Genomic DNA, 13,808 nt, shown 5'->3' on the forward strand with positions numbered 1-13,808 from the left:
AGGCCACGCGAGGGCTTTGTTCTGAGGGCAGCAGTCACTGTGGTGGAGGACACGGTGTGGGGGTGGGGTGATGGCAAGGAGCATATCAGCCTTCAGGAGGGGGGCCAGCGCAGGGAGAAGTGACTCCCTGGGGGAAGGCCTGGCAGAGCATGGGGCTGTGGGTACCTAGGAGGGGGCTGAGGGCGTTAGGTCCAGGGACTGCTTGCAGATGCCTTGTGGAACTATGCGGGAGCTGTCCCTGTTGAGGCAAGGGGGCTGGGCCCTGTCCCCATGCTGACCAGTCACTGGACATGCGCATGGCTGTGGGCAGCAGTGCCAGGAGGGGTGACAGCTGCGAGCCCTCAGCACCCAGGGACGGAGGGCCTCACCACAAACCCTGCAGCCACGGCAGTCCCCAGAGTGCCATCCCTGGGGACAGCTTTCCCAGGATCTGGCTGCAACCTTGCGAGAGGAACCCTGGGCCGCTGGTCTCATCCTCTTCCTCCCCACCACCCAGGCTGGGCTCCTGAACTCTGGACTGCCCCCCTGCTGGTTACAGGGGCGTCTCTGTTGTGGGGGTCCAGCCCCACGTCCCCAGGGGTCTGAGCCCCATTTACCATCAAGATTGGGCCCAGAGCGGGGCGGGTGGAGAAGGAAGAGCTACCCAGTCACAGAGCACCCTGTCCCCATTGTGTCCTGGGACGGCGACTCAACTCCTCACCTGCTGGTGTCTTGTGGGGAGGGATTAGTGGAGCAGGCCACCTCTGAGTCTGGTGGACCTCTGTGCCTTCTCCGCCCAGAGCCCAAAGGCGCAGGGACGAGAAACAGATTTCCCAAGTGGGTTGCCTGGAGTGGTGCCCAGGGGAGGCCCCCCAGCTCCCACCCCAGTTCCTAGACCTGGTTACCTGTGGGGACACAGGGCCTCGCGATACTGTTGATGTGGGTGCGGCATCCTGGGGGAGGACGCTGTCCTTGAAGGGTGTCATGTGTCAGTGAGTGCCAGGTATCACCACAGTCCTGTGTCCACTGCCCCTTCCTTTGCTGTAAAGGGAGCCTCAGGATCCTGAACGGGTTAGTCAAAAACCGCAAGCCCTTGGGGAGTGGTGCAGGAGGGGGGCTGCCCCTGTGACCGCAGTCCAGGTGGAGGTGCCCATGGGTTTGTTCTGAGAGTGCGAGAGGAGCCCGTGAGGGGCCCACCCTCATCAGGAGGGAGCCTGAGCCCCTCTTGACCAGTGGTCGGCAACATTCTTCTCATCAGGGCCTCCCTGGTCTCCACACTGTGCTCCCCGCCAACCCCACGGGGAAAACCTCCCTGGCTACCTGGTTATGACTCCTGTCCTGCCTTGGAGCAGTTCTACCTGCAGGCTTCCTGATGCCCCTGCAGGGCGAGGGGCTGGCTCAGCCCAGTGAAGCCCGTTCTGGCTCCCCTCCCAGCTCCTGCGGCTGAGGGGAGGAGCAGGTGGCCGCTAGGGGGCACGCTGGCCCCACAGATGGCTGGGCTTGGCCAGCTGGGCTCCCACTCCACCGGGAGTGGGCCTGTGAGCCCAGCGCCTCGGCAGCCCAGTGTCACCCCCGCTGCCCGGCCCTGCAGGCCCCACCAGCGCCAGTCCAGCCCCCAGTGCCCAGTCTGAAGCCTGGTCTGGACCTCCTGTTGGAATTCTGTGCTCGATGGCCCAGCTGCCTTTAGGGAGGTGCCCAGGTCCCAAGACTGTGCCTCCGACCTGTGAGAGGTGCTGCCATCACCCTCACCCCACCCTGGGCTCTGGGGTTTGCCCAGGTCACAGAGCACATCAGTGGTGGATTTGGCGTCCTAACCCTGCCTGTCTGGTCTCCACAGGGGTGGGAGTGGCCCTTGCTGCCAGGAGGGCTTCCCTCTTGCCTGTCATCTGTCGAGATCCAATGTCGTTCACTGCTTGACCCATCCTCTGTCTGTCCCGTGCTGCCCTGTCTCTGTTCTCAATCTCTGGTTCTTTCACTGTCCCTTGCTGTCTTTTCTGTGTCTATAGTTGTCTCTGTTCTCTGTCTTTCTCTCTTTCTGTGTCTCTGTTCTTCTCTGACCCTCTATCTTTCCCCATCCTCTCTCTGTCTCTCACTGTTCTTTCTGCCTGTCTCCATCCTGTGTCCCTCACTGTCCTTGTCTGTCTGATCGCTGTCTGTCTCTAAGCAGCCTCCTCCCGACCGAGGCTGTGGAGTGGACGGTGCCTCAGAACTAACCACTGGACTGTGCCTGGTGCCCACCTGGCACGTAGGAAGTGCTCAGTAAACTGCAGCTGGAAGGAGAACCCTGGGACCCTGCCCGTGAAGGCCCGTGGAGGGAGGCCTGGCTTTCGAGGCCTCTGCAGGCTGACCCCTCCCTTGTCCAGCTGTGTGCTTGCCTGCTGCCCCCCACTCCTGCCATTCATTCTCCCTGTATGACCTCGTCTTCCCTCCACGTCTCATGCCAGCGAGCTCCTGTCTCCACATCTTTGCTCGTTCTCCTCCTCCCTCGAATGCCTTTTCCTTCCCAGTACAAGCTCCACTTGTCCTCTGGGCTCAAGTCAGGTCCAGGTTCCTCCCCAGAGTTACCTGTGACCACCTCTGGGTTGCAGACACCAGCACTCAGCAGAGACTGTCTGCTCTGTCTGAATCCCAAGCACCTAGGCAGGGCCAGGCAGACAGGGCCAGGAGTCCCCATATTCCCCTCCCTACTCCACCTTGCATTGGTGAGGTGCGTTTGTTATAGTTAAACCAATGTTGCTACAGTAACTAAAGCCCACAATCTACATTAGGGTTCACTCTTCCATGTTTTTTTTTTTTTTTAAACAAACTTGGTCTTTCTTTTTTTTTTTTTTTTTTACGGTGTGCGGGCCTCTCACTGCCGTGGCCTCTCCCGTTGCGGAGCACAGGCTCTGGACGCGCAGGCCCGGTGGCCATGGCACACGGGCCAAGCCGCTCCGCAGCATGTGGGATCCTCCCAGACCGGGGCACAAACCCATGTCCCCTGCATCGGCAGGCGGACTCTCAACCACTGCGCCACCAGGGAAGCCCGGTCTTTCTTTTTTTAAAAAAAAATATTTATTTATTTATTTGGCTGTGCTGGGTCTTGGTTGCGGCACGTGGGATCTTTGCTGCCGCTTGCGGGATCTTTGTTGCAACATGCAGGATCTTTAGTTGTGGCATGCGAACTCTTAGTTGCGGCATGTGGGATCTAGTTCCCCAACGAGGGATCGAACCTGGGCCCCCTGCATTGGGAGCGTGGAGTCTTAAGCCACTGGACTGCCAGGGAAGTCCCCAGGGTTCACTCTTGATGTGCTTTCTGTGGGTTCCCACAAATGCATGACATCATGTATCCATCATTACAGCTTCACACAGGATAGTTTCACTGCCCTAAAAAAAAGTGCCCTGTGCTTCACCCGTTCGTCCCTGCCTTCCTCTTCCCAAACCCCTGGCAACCACTGATCTTTTTGTTGTCTCTGTAAGATTTGCCTTCTCCTGGATGTCAAGTGTCATAGTTGGAATCAAAGAATATGTAGCCTTTCCAGATGGGCTTCTTTCACTTAGTAATATGCATTTATAGGTCTTCCATATCTTTTTGTGGACTGATAGCTATTTTTTTTAATTTTGGTATAAAAAACACATATAAAATTTGCCATCTTAACCATTTTAAATATACAGTTCTAGTATTAAGTATATTTACACTGTTGTGAAACAGATCTCCAGAACTGAAACTCTACACCCACTGAACAACTTCTCTTTGGCCCCTACCCCAGCCTCTTGTAATCATTTTACTTTCCATATCTATGAATTTGACTACTTTAAATACCTCATATAAATGGAATCATACATTATTTGTCCTTCTGTAAATGGTTTATTTCATTTAGCATAATGTCCTTAAGGTTCATTCATACTGTAGCATGTGACAGGGTTTCCTTTTTCAGACTGAAAAATATTTCATTGAATGTGTATACCACGTTTTGTTTTGTTTTGTTTTTTGGCTGTGTTGGGTCTTTGCTGCTGTGCGCGGGCTTTCTCTAGTTGCAGCGAGCGGGGGCTACTCTTTGTTGCGGTGCATGGGCTTCTCGTTGCAGTGGCTTTTCTTGTTGCGGAGCACAGGCTTCAGTAGTTGCAGCACGCAGGCTCAGTAGTTGTAGAATACGGGCCCTAGAGTGTGTGGGCTTCAGTAGTTGTGGCGCATGGGCTCTAGGGTGCGCAGGCTTCAGTATTGTGGCGTGTGGGCTCAGTAGTGTGGCTCTCGGGCTCTAGAGTGCAGGCTCAGTAGTTGTGGCGCACGGGCTTAGTTGCTTCGTGGCATGTGGGATCTTCCTGGACCAGAGATCAAACCCGTGTCCCCTGCATTGGCAGGCGGATTCTTAACCACTGTACCACCAGGGAAGTCCCATGTTTTGTTTATCCATTCATCTGTCAGTGGACACTTGGGTTGCCTCTGTGTCTTGGGTATCGTGAATAATGCTGCTGCGAACATGGGTGTGCAAATATTTCTTTGTGACCCTATTTTCAGTTCTTTTGGGTTTATACCCAGAGTTGCTGAATCATATGATAATTCTATTTTTAATTTTTTGAGGAACTGCTAGACTGTTTTCCATAGCATCTGTACCATTCTATGTTCCCACCACCATGCACAAGGATTCCAACTTTCCACACCCTCACCAACACTTGTTATATTCCAGATTTTTTGATAGTAGCCATTCTGTCGGGTGTGAGGTGATATCTTACTATAATTTTCATTTGCATTTCTCTGAGGATTAGTGATGTTAAACATCTTTTCACTTGCTTGTTGGCCATTTGTGTATCTATGGGAAAATGTCTATTCACGTTCTTCGCTCATTTTTAGTTGGTTTATTTGATTTTTCATTTTTGAGTAATATAAGTTCTTTATATGCTCTGGATATTTATTCCTTATAAGATAGATGATGTGAAAATATTTTCTCCCATTCTGTAGGTTGTCTTTTTACTCTGTTGTGGTCTTTGATAAACAAAAGTTAAGTTTTACGTAGTCTCATTTGTCTATTTTTGCTTTTCTCTGTGCTTTGTTATCATATTTAAGAAATCATTACCGGGCTTCCCTGGTGGCACAGTGCTTAAGAATCCGCTTGCCAATTCAGGGGACACGGGTTCGAGCACTAGTCTGGGAAGATCCCACATGCCACGGAGCAGCTAAACCCGTGCACCACAACTACTGAGCCTGTGCTCTAGAGCCTGTGAGCCACAACTCCTGAAGCCTGGGAGCCTAGAGCCCGTGCTCTGCAACAAGAGAAGCCACCACAATGAGAAACCTGCGCACCACAACTAGAAGATGCCTGTGCACAGCAACAAAGACCCAATGCAGGCAAAAATAAAATAAATAAATAAATAAATAAAATTCTTAAAAAAGAAAGAAATCATTACCAAATTCAATGTCATGAAGTTTTTCCCCTATGTTTTCTTCTTGGAGTTTTATGGTTTGGGGTCTGAGCTATTTATTTGTTTTATCGCTGAACAATATTCCATTGTATGAATGTACCACAGTTTATTTATTCATTCACTTACTGAGGAACTTCTTGGCTGCTTCCAGTTTTTTGCAAGTGCTATAAACATTTATGTGGATATAAGTTTTTAACTTATTTGGGTAAATACTTAGGATATTAGGTAAATACAGTTGCTGAATCATGTAGTAAGAGTTTTTTTTTTTCTTTAAAGCTTTGTAAGAAACTGCCAGACTGTCTTCTAAAGTGGCCTTAATCATTTTGCATTCCCACCAGAAGTGTGAATGAGAGTTCCTGTTGCTCCGCATCCTCACCAGTATTTGGTGTTGTCAGTTTTTTTTTTTTTTTTTTGCGGTATGTGGGCCTCTCACTGTTGTGGCCTCTCCCGTTGTGGAGCACGGGCTCTGGACGCGCAGGCTCAGCGGCCATGGCTCACGGGCCCAGCCGCTCTGCGGAATGTGGGATCTTCCCAGACCGGGGCACGCGGCATGTGGGATCTTCCCGGACCGGGGCACGAACCCGTGTCTCCTACATCGGCAGGTGGACTCTCAACCACTGCGCCACCAGGGAAGCCCTGGTATTGTCAGTTTTTTGAAATTTAGGCATTCTAGTAGGTTTGTAGTGGTAGCTTATTGTTGTTTTAATTTACAGTTCCTTAATGAGATACAGTGTTAAGCATCTTTTCATGTTTTCAATTTTCTTCTGTGTATCTTTTTTGGTGAGGTGTCCATTCTGATCTCTTGCCTATTTTTAAATTTTTTTTTCTTAGTTTTAAGTGTTCTTTGTGTTTTTTGGATATAAGTTCTTTCTCAGATATGTGCTTTGCAAATGTTTTCTCCCAGTCTGTGGCATGTCTTTATTTTCTTAACAGTGTCTTTTGCAGACCAGTAGTTTATAATTTTAATGAAGTCCAATTTATCAGTTTTTTCTTTCATAGGTTACACTTTTGGTATTGTATCTAATAGGTCATTGCCAAACCCAAGGTCACCTAGGTTTTCTCATATGCTATCTTCTAGAGGTTTTATAATAAAGGTTTGTGTTTTTATGTTTAAGACTATGATCCAGGGCTTCCCTGGTGGCGCAGTGGTTGAGAGTCCGCCTGCCGATGCAGGGGACACGGGTTTGTGCCCCGGTCTGGGAAGATCCCACATGCCGCGGAGCGGCTGGGCCTGTGAGCCATGGCCGCTGAGCCTGCACATCTGGAGCCTGTGCTCCGCAATGGGAGAGGCCACAACAGTGAGAGGCCTGCGTACCGCAAAAAAAAAAAAAAAAGACTATGATCCATTTTTAGTTGATTTTTGTGAAAGATGTAAAGTCTGTGTCTAGATTCATTTCTTTGCATGTGGATGCCCAGTTGTTCCAGCACCATTTGTTGAAAAGACTGTCTTTGCTCCATTGTATTGCCTTTGCTCCCTTGTCGAAGATCAGCTGGCTGTAGTTAAGGGGGTCTTCCTCTGGGCTCTCTGTTCTGTTCCATTGATCTATTTGTCTGTCTTTGTGCAGATCCACAGCGTCCTGATTACTGTAGCTTTAGAATATAGCCGGGAAGCAGCAGTCCTCCATCTTTGTTCTTCTCCTTTATTTTGTGTTGACGATTCTGAGTCTTTTGCCTCTCCACATAAGCTTCATAATCAGTTTGTCGCTATTCACAAAACTTGTTGGGATGTTCATTGGGATTGTATTGAATCTATAAGTCAAGTTGGGAAGAGCTGATATCTTGACAATATTGAGTATTCCTAACTGTGAACGTGGAATATCTCTGCATTTGTTTAATTCTGTGATTTCTTTCAGCGGTTTTGTAGTATTCCTCATGTAGATCTTATACGTATTTTGTTAGTTTTTTTTTTTTGGCTGTGCCGTGTGGCATGCAGGGTCTTAGTTCCCCGACCAGGGATTGAACCTGCGCCCCCTGCAGTGGAAGCATGGAGTCTTAACCACTGGACCACCAGGGAAGTCCCATTTTGTTAGATTTCTAGCTAAGTATTTCATTTTTGTGGGGTGCTGATGTAAATGGTATTGTGTTTTTAATTTCAAATTCCAATTGTTCATTGCTGGTTGATTGTTTTTTGAAATAAGAAAATATGAATCTGTGCTGATCGGAAAAAAGTGGAGCTGTACTAAGATGTAAAAAGGAAAAGCTGATCACCCCTCACCTGCCTCACCCCTGGTGCCAGCATTAAAACATGGCCCGTGCCTGTCAAGACCTTTCTCCTTACTCAGCAGACTTGCAAAACATACAGGAATGTGGTCAGACAAATGGAGTTTTTTACTTTTACCACAGTAGAATCACACCACACCGCGTAACTCTGCATCTTCCTTTTTGCAGTTAACAATTTATCATGGCCAAGCCTGTAAATAGTCAATGGATACAGATTCCGCCTCCTCTCCCCCAGTTCTTTATGCATGTACATTTGTGTACACTTTCACACTCACACACGCAGAGAGATTATTCCACAGAAAGAAAGCTGTTTATATAAGGTATGGGCATTTTGTTTTGGTATTTTTTTTCTTCTTTTTTCGTCTGTTCCCATCCCCACCCTCAGTCAGGTATTCTGAACCAGTAACTGTGTGCTGAGTGATAGATGGATGTGCAAGCTTGCTGTCCTGGTTAGACGCCAAGTTAAGTGTAGAAATTATGTTGTCCTGTGAGCCCCTCTAGGCTGGGCTGAGCACAGGGCCGGACACATGTGTAGCGGCTGGGAACCTAGAGTTTGGTTCTGGTCCTCAGTTTCTCCATCTGTGAAGGGGTCATGGTGATAGCACGGCTTCATAAGGTGGTTGGAAAGATAGGGTGAGATCATGCGTGTCACATAGTAGGTGCTCCGGAAATGTGAACTCTTGTCACAGTCTTTGTTGTGGGTGATGGGCTGGAAAGGGGGCCTGCCCCCTGCTGTGAGAAGGAGGAACTGGGCTGGGGAGGGGTCGCCTGGTGCCTGATGCTCAACCTGTGTACTGGGTGTGGGACCATCAGAGCCTAGGGGTGGGGGAGATAGGCCCCCTCCCAGAGGACCTCCCCGGCCTAATTGTGCTGTTTTCTCCTCTCTGCTTTTCCAGGACAAGCAGTTGCGCATCTTTGACCCCAGAGCCAAGCCCGAGGCCTCCCAGGTGAGTTGTGTGGGCAGCGGAGCTGGATTGAGGCCCCAGCGGCTTCAGCAGGCACGGGCAAGGGCAGCTCAGCCTCTGACACACAGATTCTGCCACTCCCCGTGCCCCTGGCCGAGGCCTGGCGGGTACGTGGGGGTCACCTGGGAGGTGGCTCGAGGCTCTTTCTGGGAAGCATGTTCTGGGTCTTGGGAGGATCCAGCTTTGATCACAGGGTGGGGGCAGCCAGGCCGCCCACAGGCCTTCGGTGGAAGCATCCTGTGGCTTCAGGAAGCTAATTTGAGATTCCAACTTCCTCTCCTTTGAAACCCTCATCTCTACCCACCTTTCCTGGTACGGTCAGCGGAGGCCAGCCACAGAGGAGCCAAGAAGACTCAGCCCCCACCCTCTGCACCCCTCCAGGCCCTGGTGCTGGGGGGCCTGCCTGATCTGTGGGCCCCGGGCGCTGAGCGGGTTCGGTTTGTGTCTGGCTGTGCATGGGTGCATGTGGCCCTTTGAGTTCCAAACGAGGAGGCCAGGCGATGGGTTCATGCTGCAGGCATTGAGCCACTGGGGACTCGTTCATTCATTTGAGAACAACTTGGTGCCAGGCATAGAATGTTCTGTGGTGAACGAGACAGATACGGGGCAATTGCTGGGGGGCTCCTCTTGCTGGAGTGATTTAGTGCTTCCCTGAGGAGCTGGCTTGGGGCTGAGGCCTGAGTGCTGCTGTGGACGGCCTGGGGCGGACTGAGCTTGTCCTAGGAGCCTGAGTCAGGGGCTTGTCACCTGTGCTTTGGGAGCCATTAGAGTTATAAGCCAACAGTGAAATGAGCGGATTTACATTTTTAAAAATTCTTCTAGAAGCTGAGGAGCCTTCTTTCCTGAGGAAGGTGCAGTTCAGGGTTCTGCTGCCAGCTCGTGGGCAGAGCTCCCCAGCGAGGCCCCAGGCCCAGCAGAGATGCCTCATCTCCATTTCTAGGACTTGTTCCCCACCCGGGGTCAAGGGTAATCCACCAGTCTAAACCCAAGCAGTAGTAGCGCACACAGACACACACACACGCAGACACACACAGACACACACACACACACACACCTCCCCTTCATACAGCCAATTGCAGCTCTTTCCCAGGGCAGTGCAGTCAGCTCCACCTCTGACTGGCTGAAGACCAAGAGGAGGCCCCATCCTGGCAGGTGAACCAAGCCCAGCAGAAGTGGCTTTAGCTCCACCCTGGCCTTGCTTCCTCGAGGCTGGGTCTTGGTTCCTTGGTGTCGTCGCCCCTTGGCTGTGGTGGAGCTATATGAGCCTCAGGGCAGCGTGAGCAGTGGGCCTCACTGTAGCTTTCTGTGTTAAATAACCTTCAGTCTTTGCCTGGAAAGGGGCCCCAGGCTCAGCTCGAGGAGGGAGACTGAGGCCTTCTCCCCGCAGCTTTCTCAGGTCACCCTCTCCTCCCCAGGGTCCAGGCCACAGCGCCCGGCACCTCCATTCCTGCCCCAGCTAGGCAGTGCCTCTGGCCAGCTCATCCAGCTGAACCCTTTCCTCCTTTCTCTCCTCCTCCTCCAGCAACTGGAGGCAGTCATGGTGCTGAGGTAGAGATGCAATGGCTGCCGTCCAAGGGCTCCAAGTTCAGAGAAGAGGGAGGGAGCCCCCCTGAAGGGGGTTTCTGGGCCGAGGAGACCCGGGAAGAGCGTGGGTGGCTCCCACCCCCTCCTAGCTCCTGGGACGCTGCCTGTGCTTGGCCGCTTATGCGGGGGCAGCAGGACCTGGAATGCTGCCCTCTGCCTGGCCCTGCCCCCCACTTCCGCCAGGGCATCTGGCCCACACCTGGCTTCTATTAAGAAAACTGCTGCTGGCAGCCAGGGTCGGTGTGAGCCGAGGGGCCAGCTCGGGGGAGAGGCCTTTTGGGAGTGCCTTCTTCTGAGATCCTCCTTCCCCACTGGAGGGGGTACTGGTGGGGGTTGGGGAAGAAGGCACTGCCCTCCCTCCAGCTTCTGCCCTCCCTGCCCCACTGGCTGTCCCCATGGCCTGGGGGCTGGGCAGGGAGGCCTGGGGAGTCCTCCCTCCACTGTCTTTTTTGGGCCCTTCCTCTGGAGACTGGAGCTTGGAGCAGGGGATGCTTGGGCGGCTCCCTCCTGTTCACACCCTCTGCTTTGTTTTTAGGTTGCATTTATGACGGGTTATTATGTCCCAGGCTCTTGGCACGCACAATCTCCTTCCACTCTCCTGACCATCCTGTAAAGTCAGTCCTTTGGTTATTTTTTCCCCCAGGGTTTCACAGCTGAGTGGCAGAGGCAGGTTCGGTCCATCTGACTCCGGAGCCCCAGGCCTCTCCTGCCCCTTCACTGTGCCAGAGCCCCAGTGGGGGTGGCCGAGGCCCTGAAGCCATGGCCGTGCCAGGGAAGTAGAAGCCACAGCTGAGGGGGTACCCAGGGGTGGTGAGCTTTGACAGGCTGGTCCAGGGCAGGAGGGGGCCAGAGGACCTCTGGCGTGGACAGGCGGAACTGCTCCTTCCGACCACCCCGTGTCAGACAGGCCTGGGGGGCCAGCATCTGCGGCCCAGGACTGAGCCTGGCTGAGGAGGGGTGTGGGTGAGTGATGGGGGTCTTACCACCGGAGAAGGTCCCCTCACCTTAGGAAGGAGCCCAGGGCCGCTCTTCCAGTCGCCCTGCCCCACACAGGAAGCGTTGCTGTGGCGACAGAGGGGGGATTTGGCTTCACTGCAGCTGGAATGCTGGGTATGCGCCTGCTCTGGCGCCCCTGTACTGGGCAGGCGCGGCCTGGCCTCAGCCCCTCCTGTTCTCTCCTTGGGGCCAGGTGTGGGGGAGACATGGGGGTATCGAGGGGCTTCTCCACCTAGCTGCCTGTAAGAGGGAAACCCCAAGGCCTGGCCTGCAGGCTCGGGATCACCATCAGCGGCTTCCTATGACAGGGCTCAGGTTCGGGTGGCAGGGTGCCTGGGTCCCAACTGCAGCCTCCCCTCTACCCCAGGAGAATGAGAATCCGGGGATTTGGAGGGAGGGCTCCTCCTCCCCGAGTCCCACTGAGGTCAGCAAAAAACTTGCCATTTTTGAAACTGAAAGTCACTCCAGTGATCTGGGGATAGCGGAATGGGGAGGGGGTCCTTGGCCTCCCCTCCAAGTTGCTGGGGCTTCCTCTGACCCCTGGGGCAGACTGAGCTGGGTGTGCCCATGTTGGGTGCACTGGGCTCAGCCTAAGCTCTGACCTTGTCTCCACCTCCTGGGTGCCATGTCCTCTGAGACCCGAGGTGAGAGTGGAGAGCTGTGGGGCGAGCAGGACTCGCCAGCCCACAATGCCCTGCCCATCACTGCCTGGTTCCCCCAGTGTGAACTCGTTCAGGGAGGATTGCTGGAGACCCGAGGTGCCTGGGGGCAGCCAGCATCCTGGGCTCCTCCTGGTCTGGGCTCTGCTGCCTTCTGGCTGTGCCTGTCTCCTTGCCTGTCCTCCATCAGCTCCTCTTGTGCAGACAGAGAACAGTAACGGTTGGTGTAGGTGGCTGTCCTACTGGGTGACTTGGGGCAGATGGCTTCCTCTCTCTGGGCCTCTGGTTTCTCTGTGTGTGAAATAGGAAGGTGGAGACACGGGCCAAAGAATGTTCCATCCAAACCTGTGCCTCTGGATGAAAAACGCTCCCTCGCTGTCCACAGGCCCTGTAGACCCTGCTCCGCCTCCTCCTCTCCCCCGACCCCGCTGCCAGCTGTGCCGGCCTCTTCGCTCTCCGAGACCCCGACTCTTCACAGATGCTGGTCCCCACCACTGGCTCACGCCTGCCAATCCTTCACATCTTAAGTGTTACCCTAAATCCACTGCCCTCAATTATACTCTATTGTACCCTGTTACCATGCTTCTAAAAAATGCACATTGATGTGTGCCGGACACAACCCTGAGCGCTTCGCCCTCCACAGTGGGTCCATCATGGTGCTCTTTGTGTGGGTCAGGACACTGAGGCACATCCTGGGACGAGGCTGTTGGTGGCTTGGCTTTCACCCAGCCAGTCTGACTCCAAAGCTCGCACCCCTAACCCCCCACTTACAGCAACTCGCTGACATAGTTATTTCTGTTTGGTTCACATCTGCCTTTCAACCTGTACGTTCTATGAGTTTGCGGACCCTTTCTGTTTTGTTGACCATGTCCCCAGTGCCTAGTGTCACATGCAACTCAAATATTCATATTATGAAAGAACAAGTGAGTGAGCAGCCCTGCTTCACCCCGGACGTGACCATCCATCTGAGATGTGTTCGGCCCCACTGCCAGCTCCCAGCAGAGTACCTGGCCAGGAGGAGGCCTGCACGGCTGTTGAATGAATGAATGGTGTGCTAATGTAGTGCGAGCCGTCTGGTGCTCCTTACATGGGATGTTTGCACACCGATGAGAGGGCGAGAGCCCATGTGACACTTCTGATTGACCCTGGGGTGTTGGTGGCAGAGCTGACCCTTGCCCTGACCCCACAGCCCGTCTTGCGTAAAGAGAGGGATGTTGGGCCCTAGTTCTCAGGCTCCAGCCCTGACTTCCTGTGCCGACTACAGCTGGGTGGGAAGGAAGCAGTGAGAAAAGCCCCTTGAATGACACGGAGCCGTTTCCGATGGTCTCCCACGCTGGGGTCGGCTTCCGCGGGCTGGGGAGGGGGCGCGGGGCCAGCTCCTCACAGCCGCCTGGCTCCCTCATTCATTCCCAAGGAGATCGTGGGAAGCTGGGAGGAAGCTGGCCACAGTTCGGGGTGAGCTAATTTTGGTAACAGGGTCTTTGGTCTCAGGCTCCAGGGGCCAGGGTGACTGGGAGGGAGCTGTTTGCATTTCCTCTGGCCCCCTCAGCTCCCCCCTGCTTGGGCCCGGGGGACAGGGCCGCCTGCGGTTTGAACTCATCTCTCCTCCCAGGGGCCCAGCAAACCTTCCTGCTGGCAGCTCCAGTACCACGGGAGGGCCAAGAGGGGCACTCTTCTGCCCTCTCCAGGGACTGTTCCCCATGCTTGGCACCAGGCCCTCTCCCTGGCCCCCTGGCAGCGTCAAGAGGCAACAGTAATACTCGTAATCCCTCGATTTGCACGGCGCTTTGTGGCTGGCCTGTTCCTATCACATGTGGTCTCAGTTGATCCTCGCGACAGTCCTGGGAAGTAGGCAGCCCAGGCCATGAGCAAGGAAAATGAAGTTCCGAGAGGGCACTGGGGTCCTCAGAGCCCGAGGATGGTGACCAGCAGCCAAGTGCCTCCCCCTGGACACCTGCAGAGGCAAGGACGTGCCGCCGTCCTGAGCCCCATCACCGCAGCAAGA

At 53.7% G+C, this 13,808-nt stretch overlaps 1 protein-coding gene across 1 annotated transcript in view; it reads left to right on the top strand.

The window, feature by feature from the left end:
* The window catches only part of LOC309832422 (coronin-7), a 57,380-nt gene that overhangs the window by 14,411 nt on the left and 29,161 nt on the right, over positions 1-13,808 (top strand). The window contains exon 7 of the mRNA XM_082670179.1: positions 8,496-8,546. Coding sequence (XP_082526305.1) covers positions 8,496-8,546 — 51 coding nt within the window. The remainder of the gene's footprint in view (positions 1-8,495; positions 8,547-13,808) is intronic.

Source organism: Grampus griseus (genome assembly GCF_964374135.1).
Source record: "Grampus griseus genome assembly, chromosome: 14".
NCBI lineage: Eukaryota > Metazoa > Chordata > Mammalia > Artiodactyla > Delphinidae > Grampus > Grampus griseus.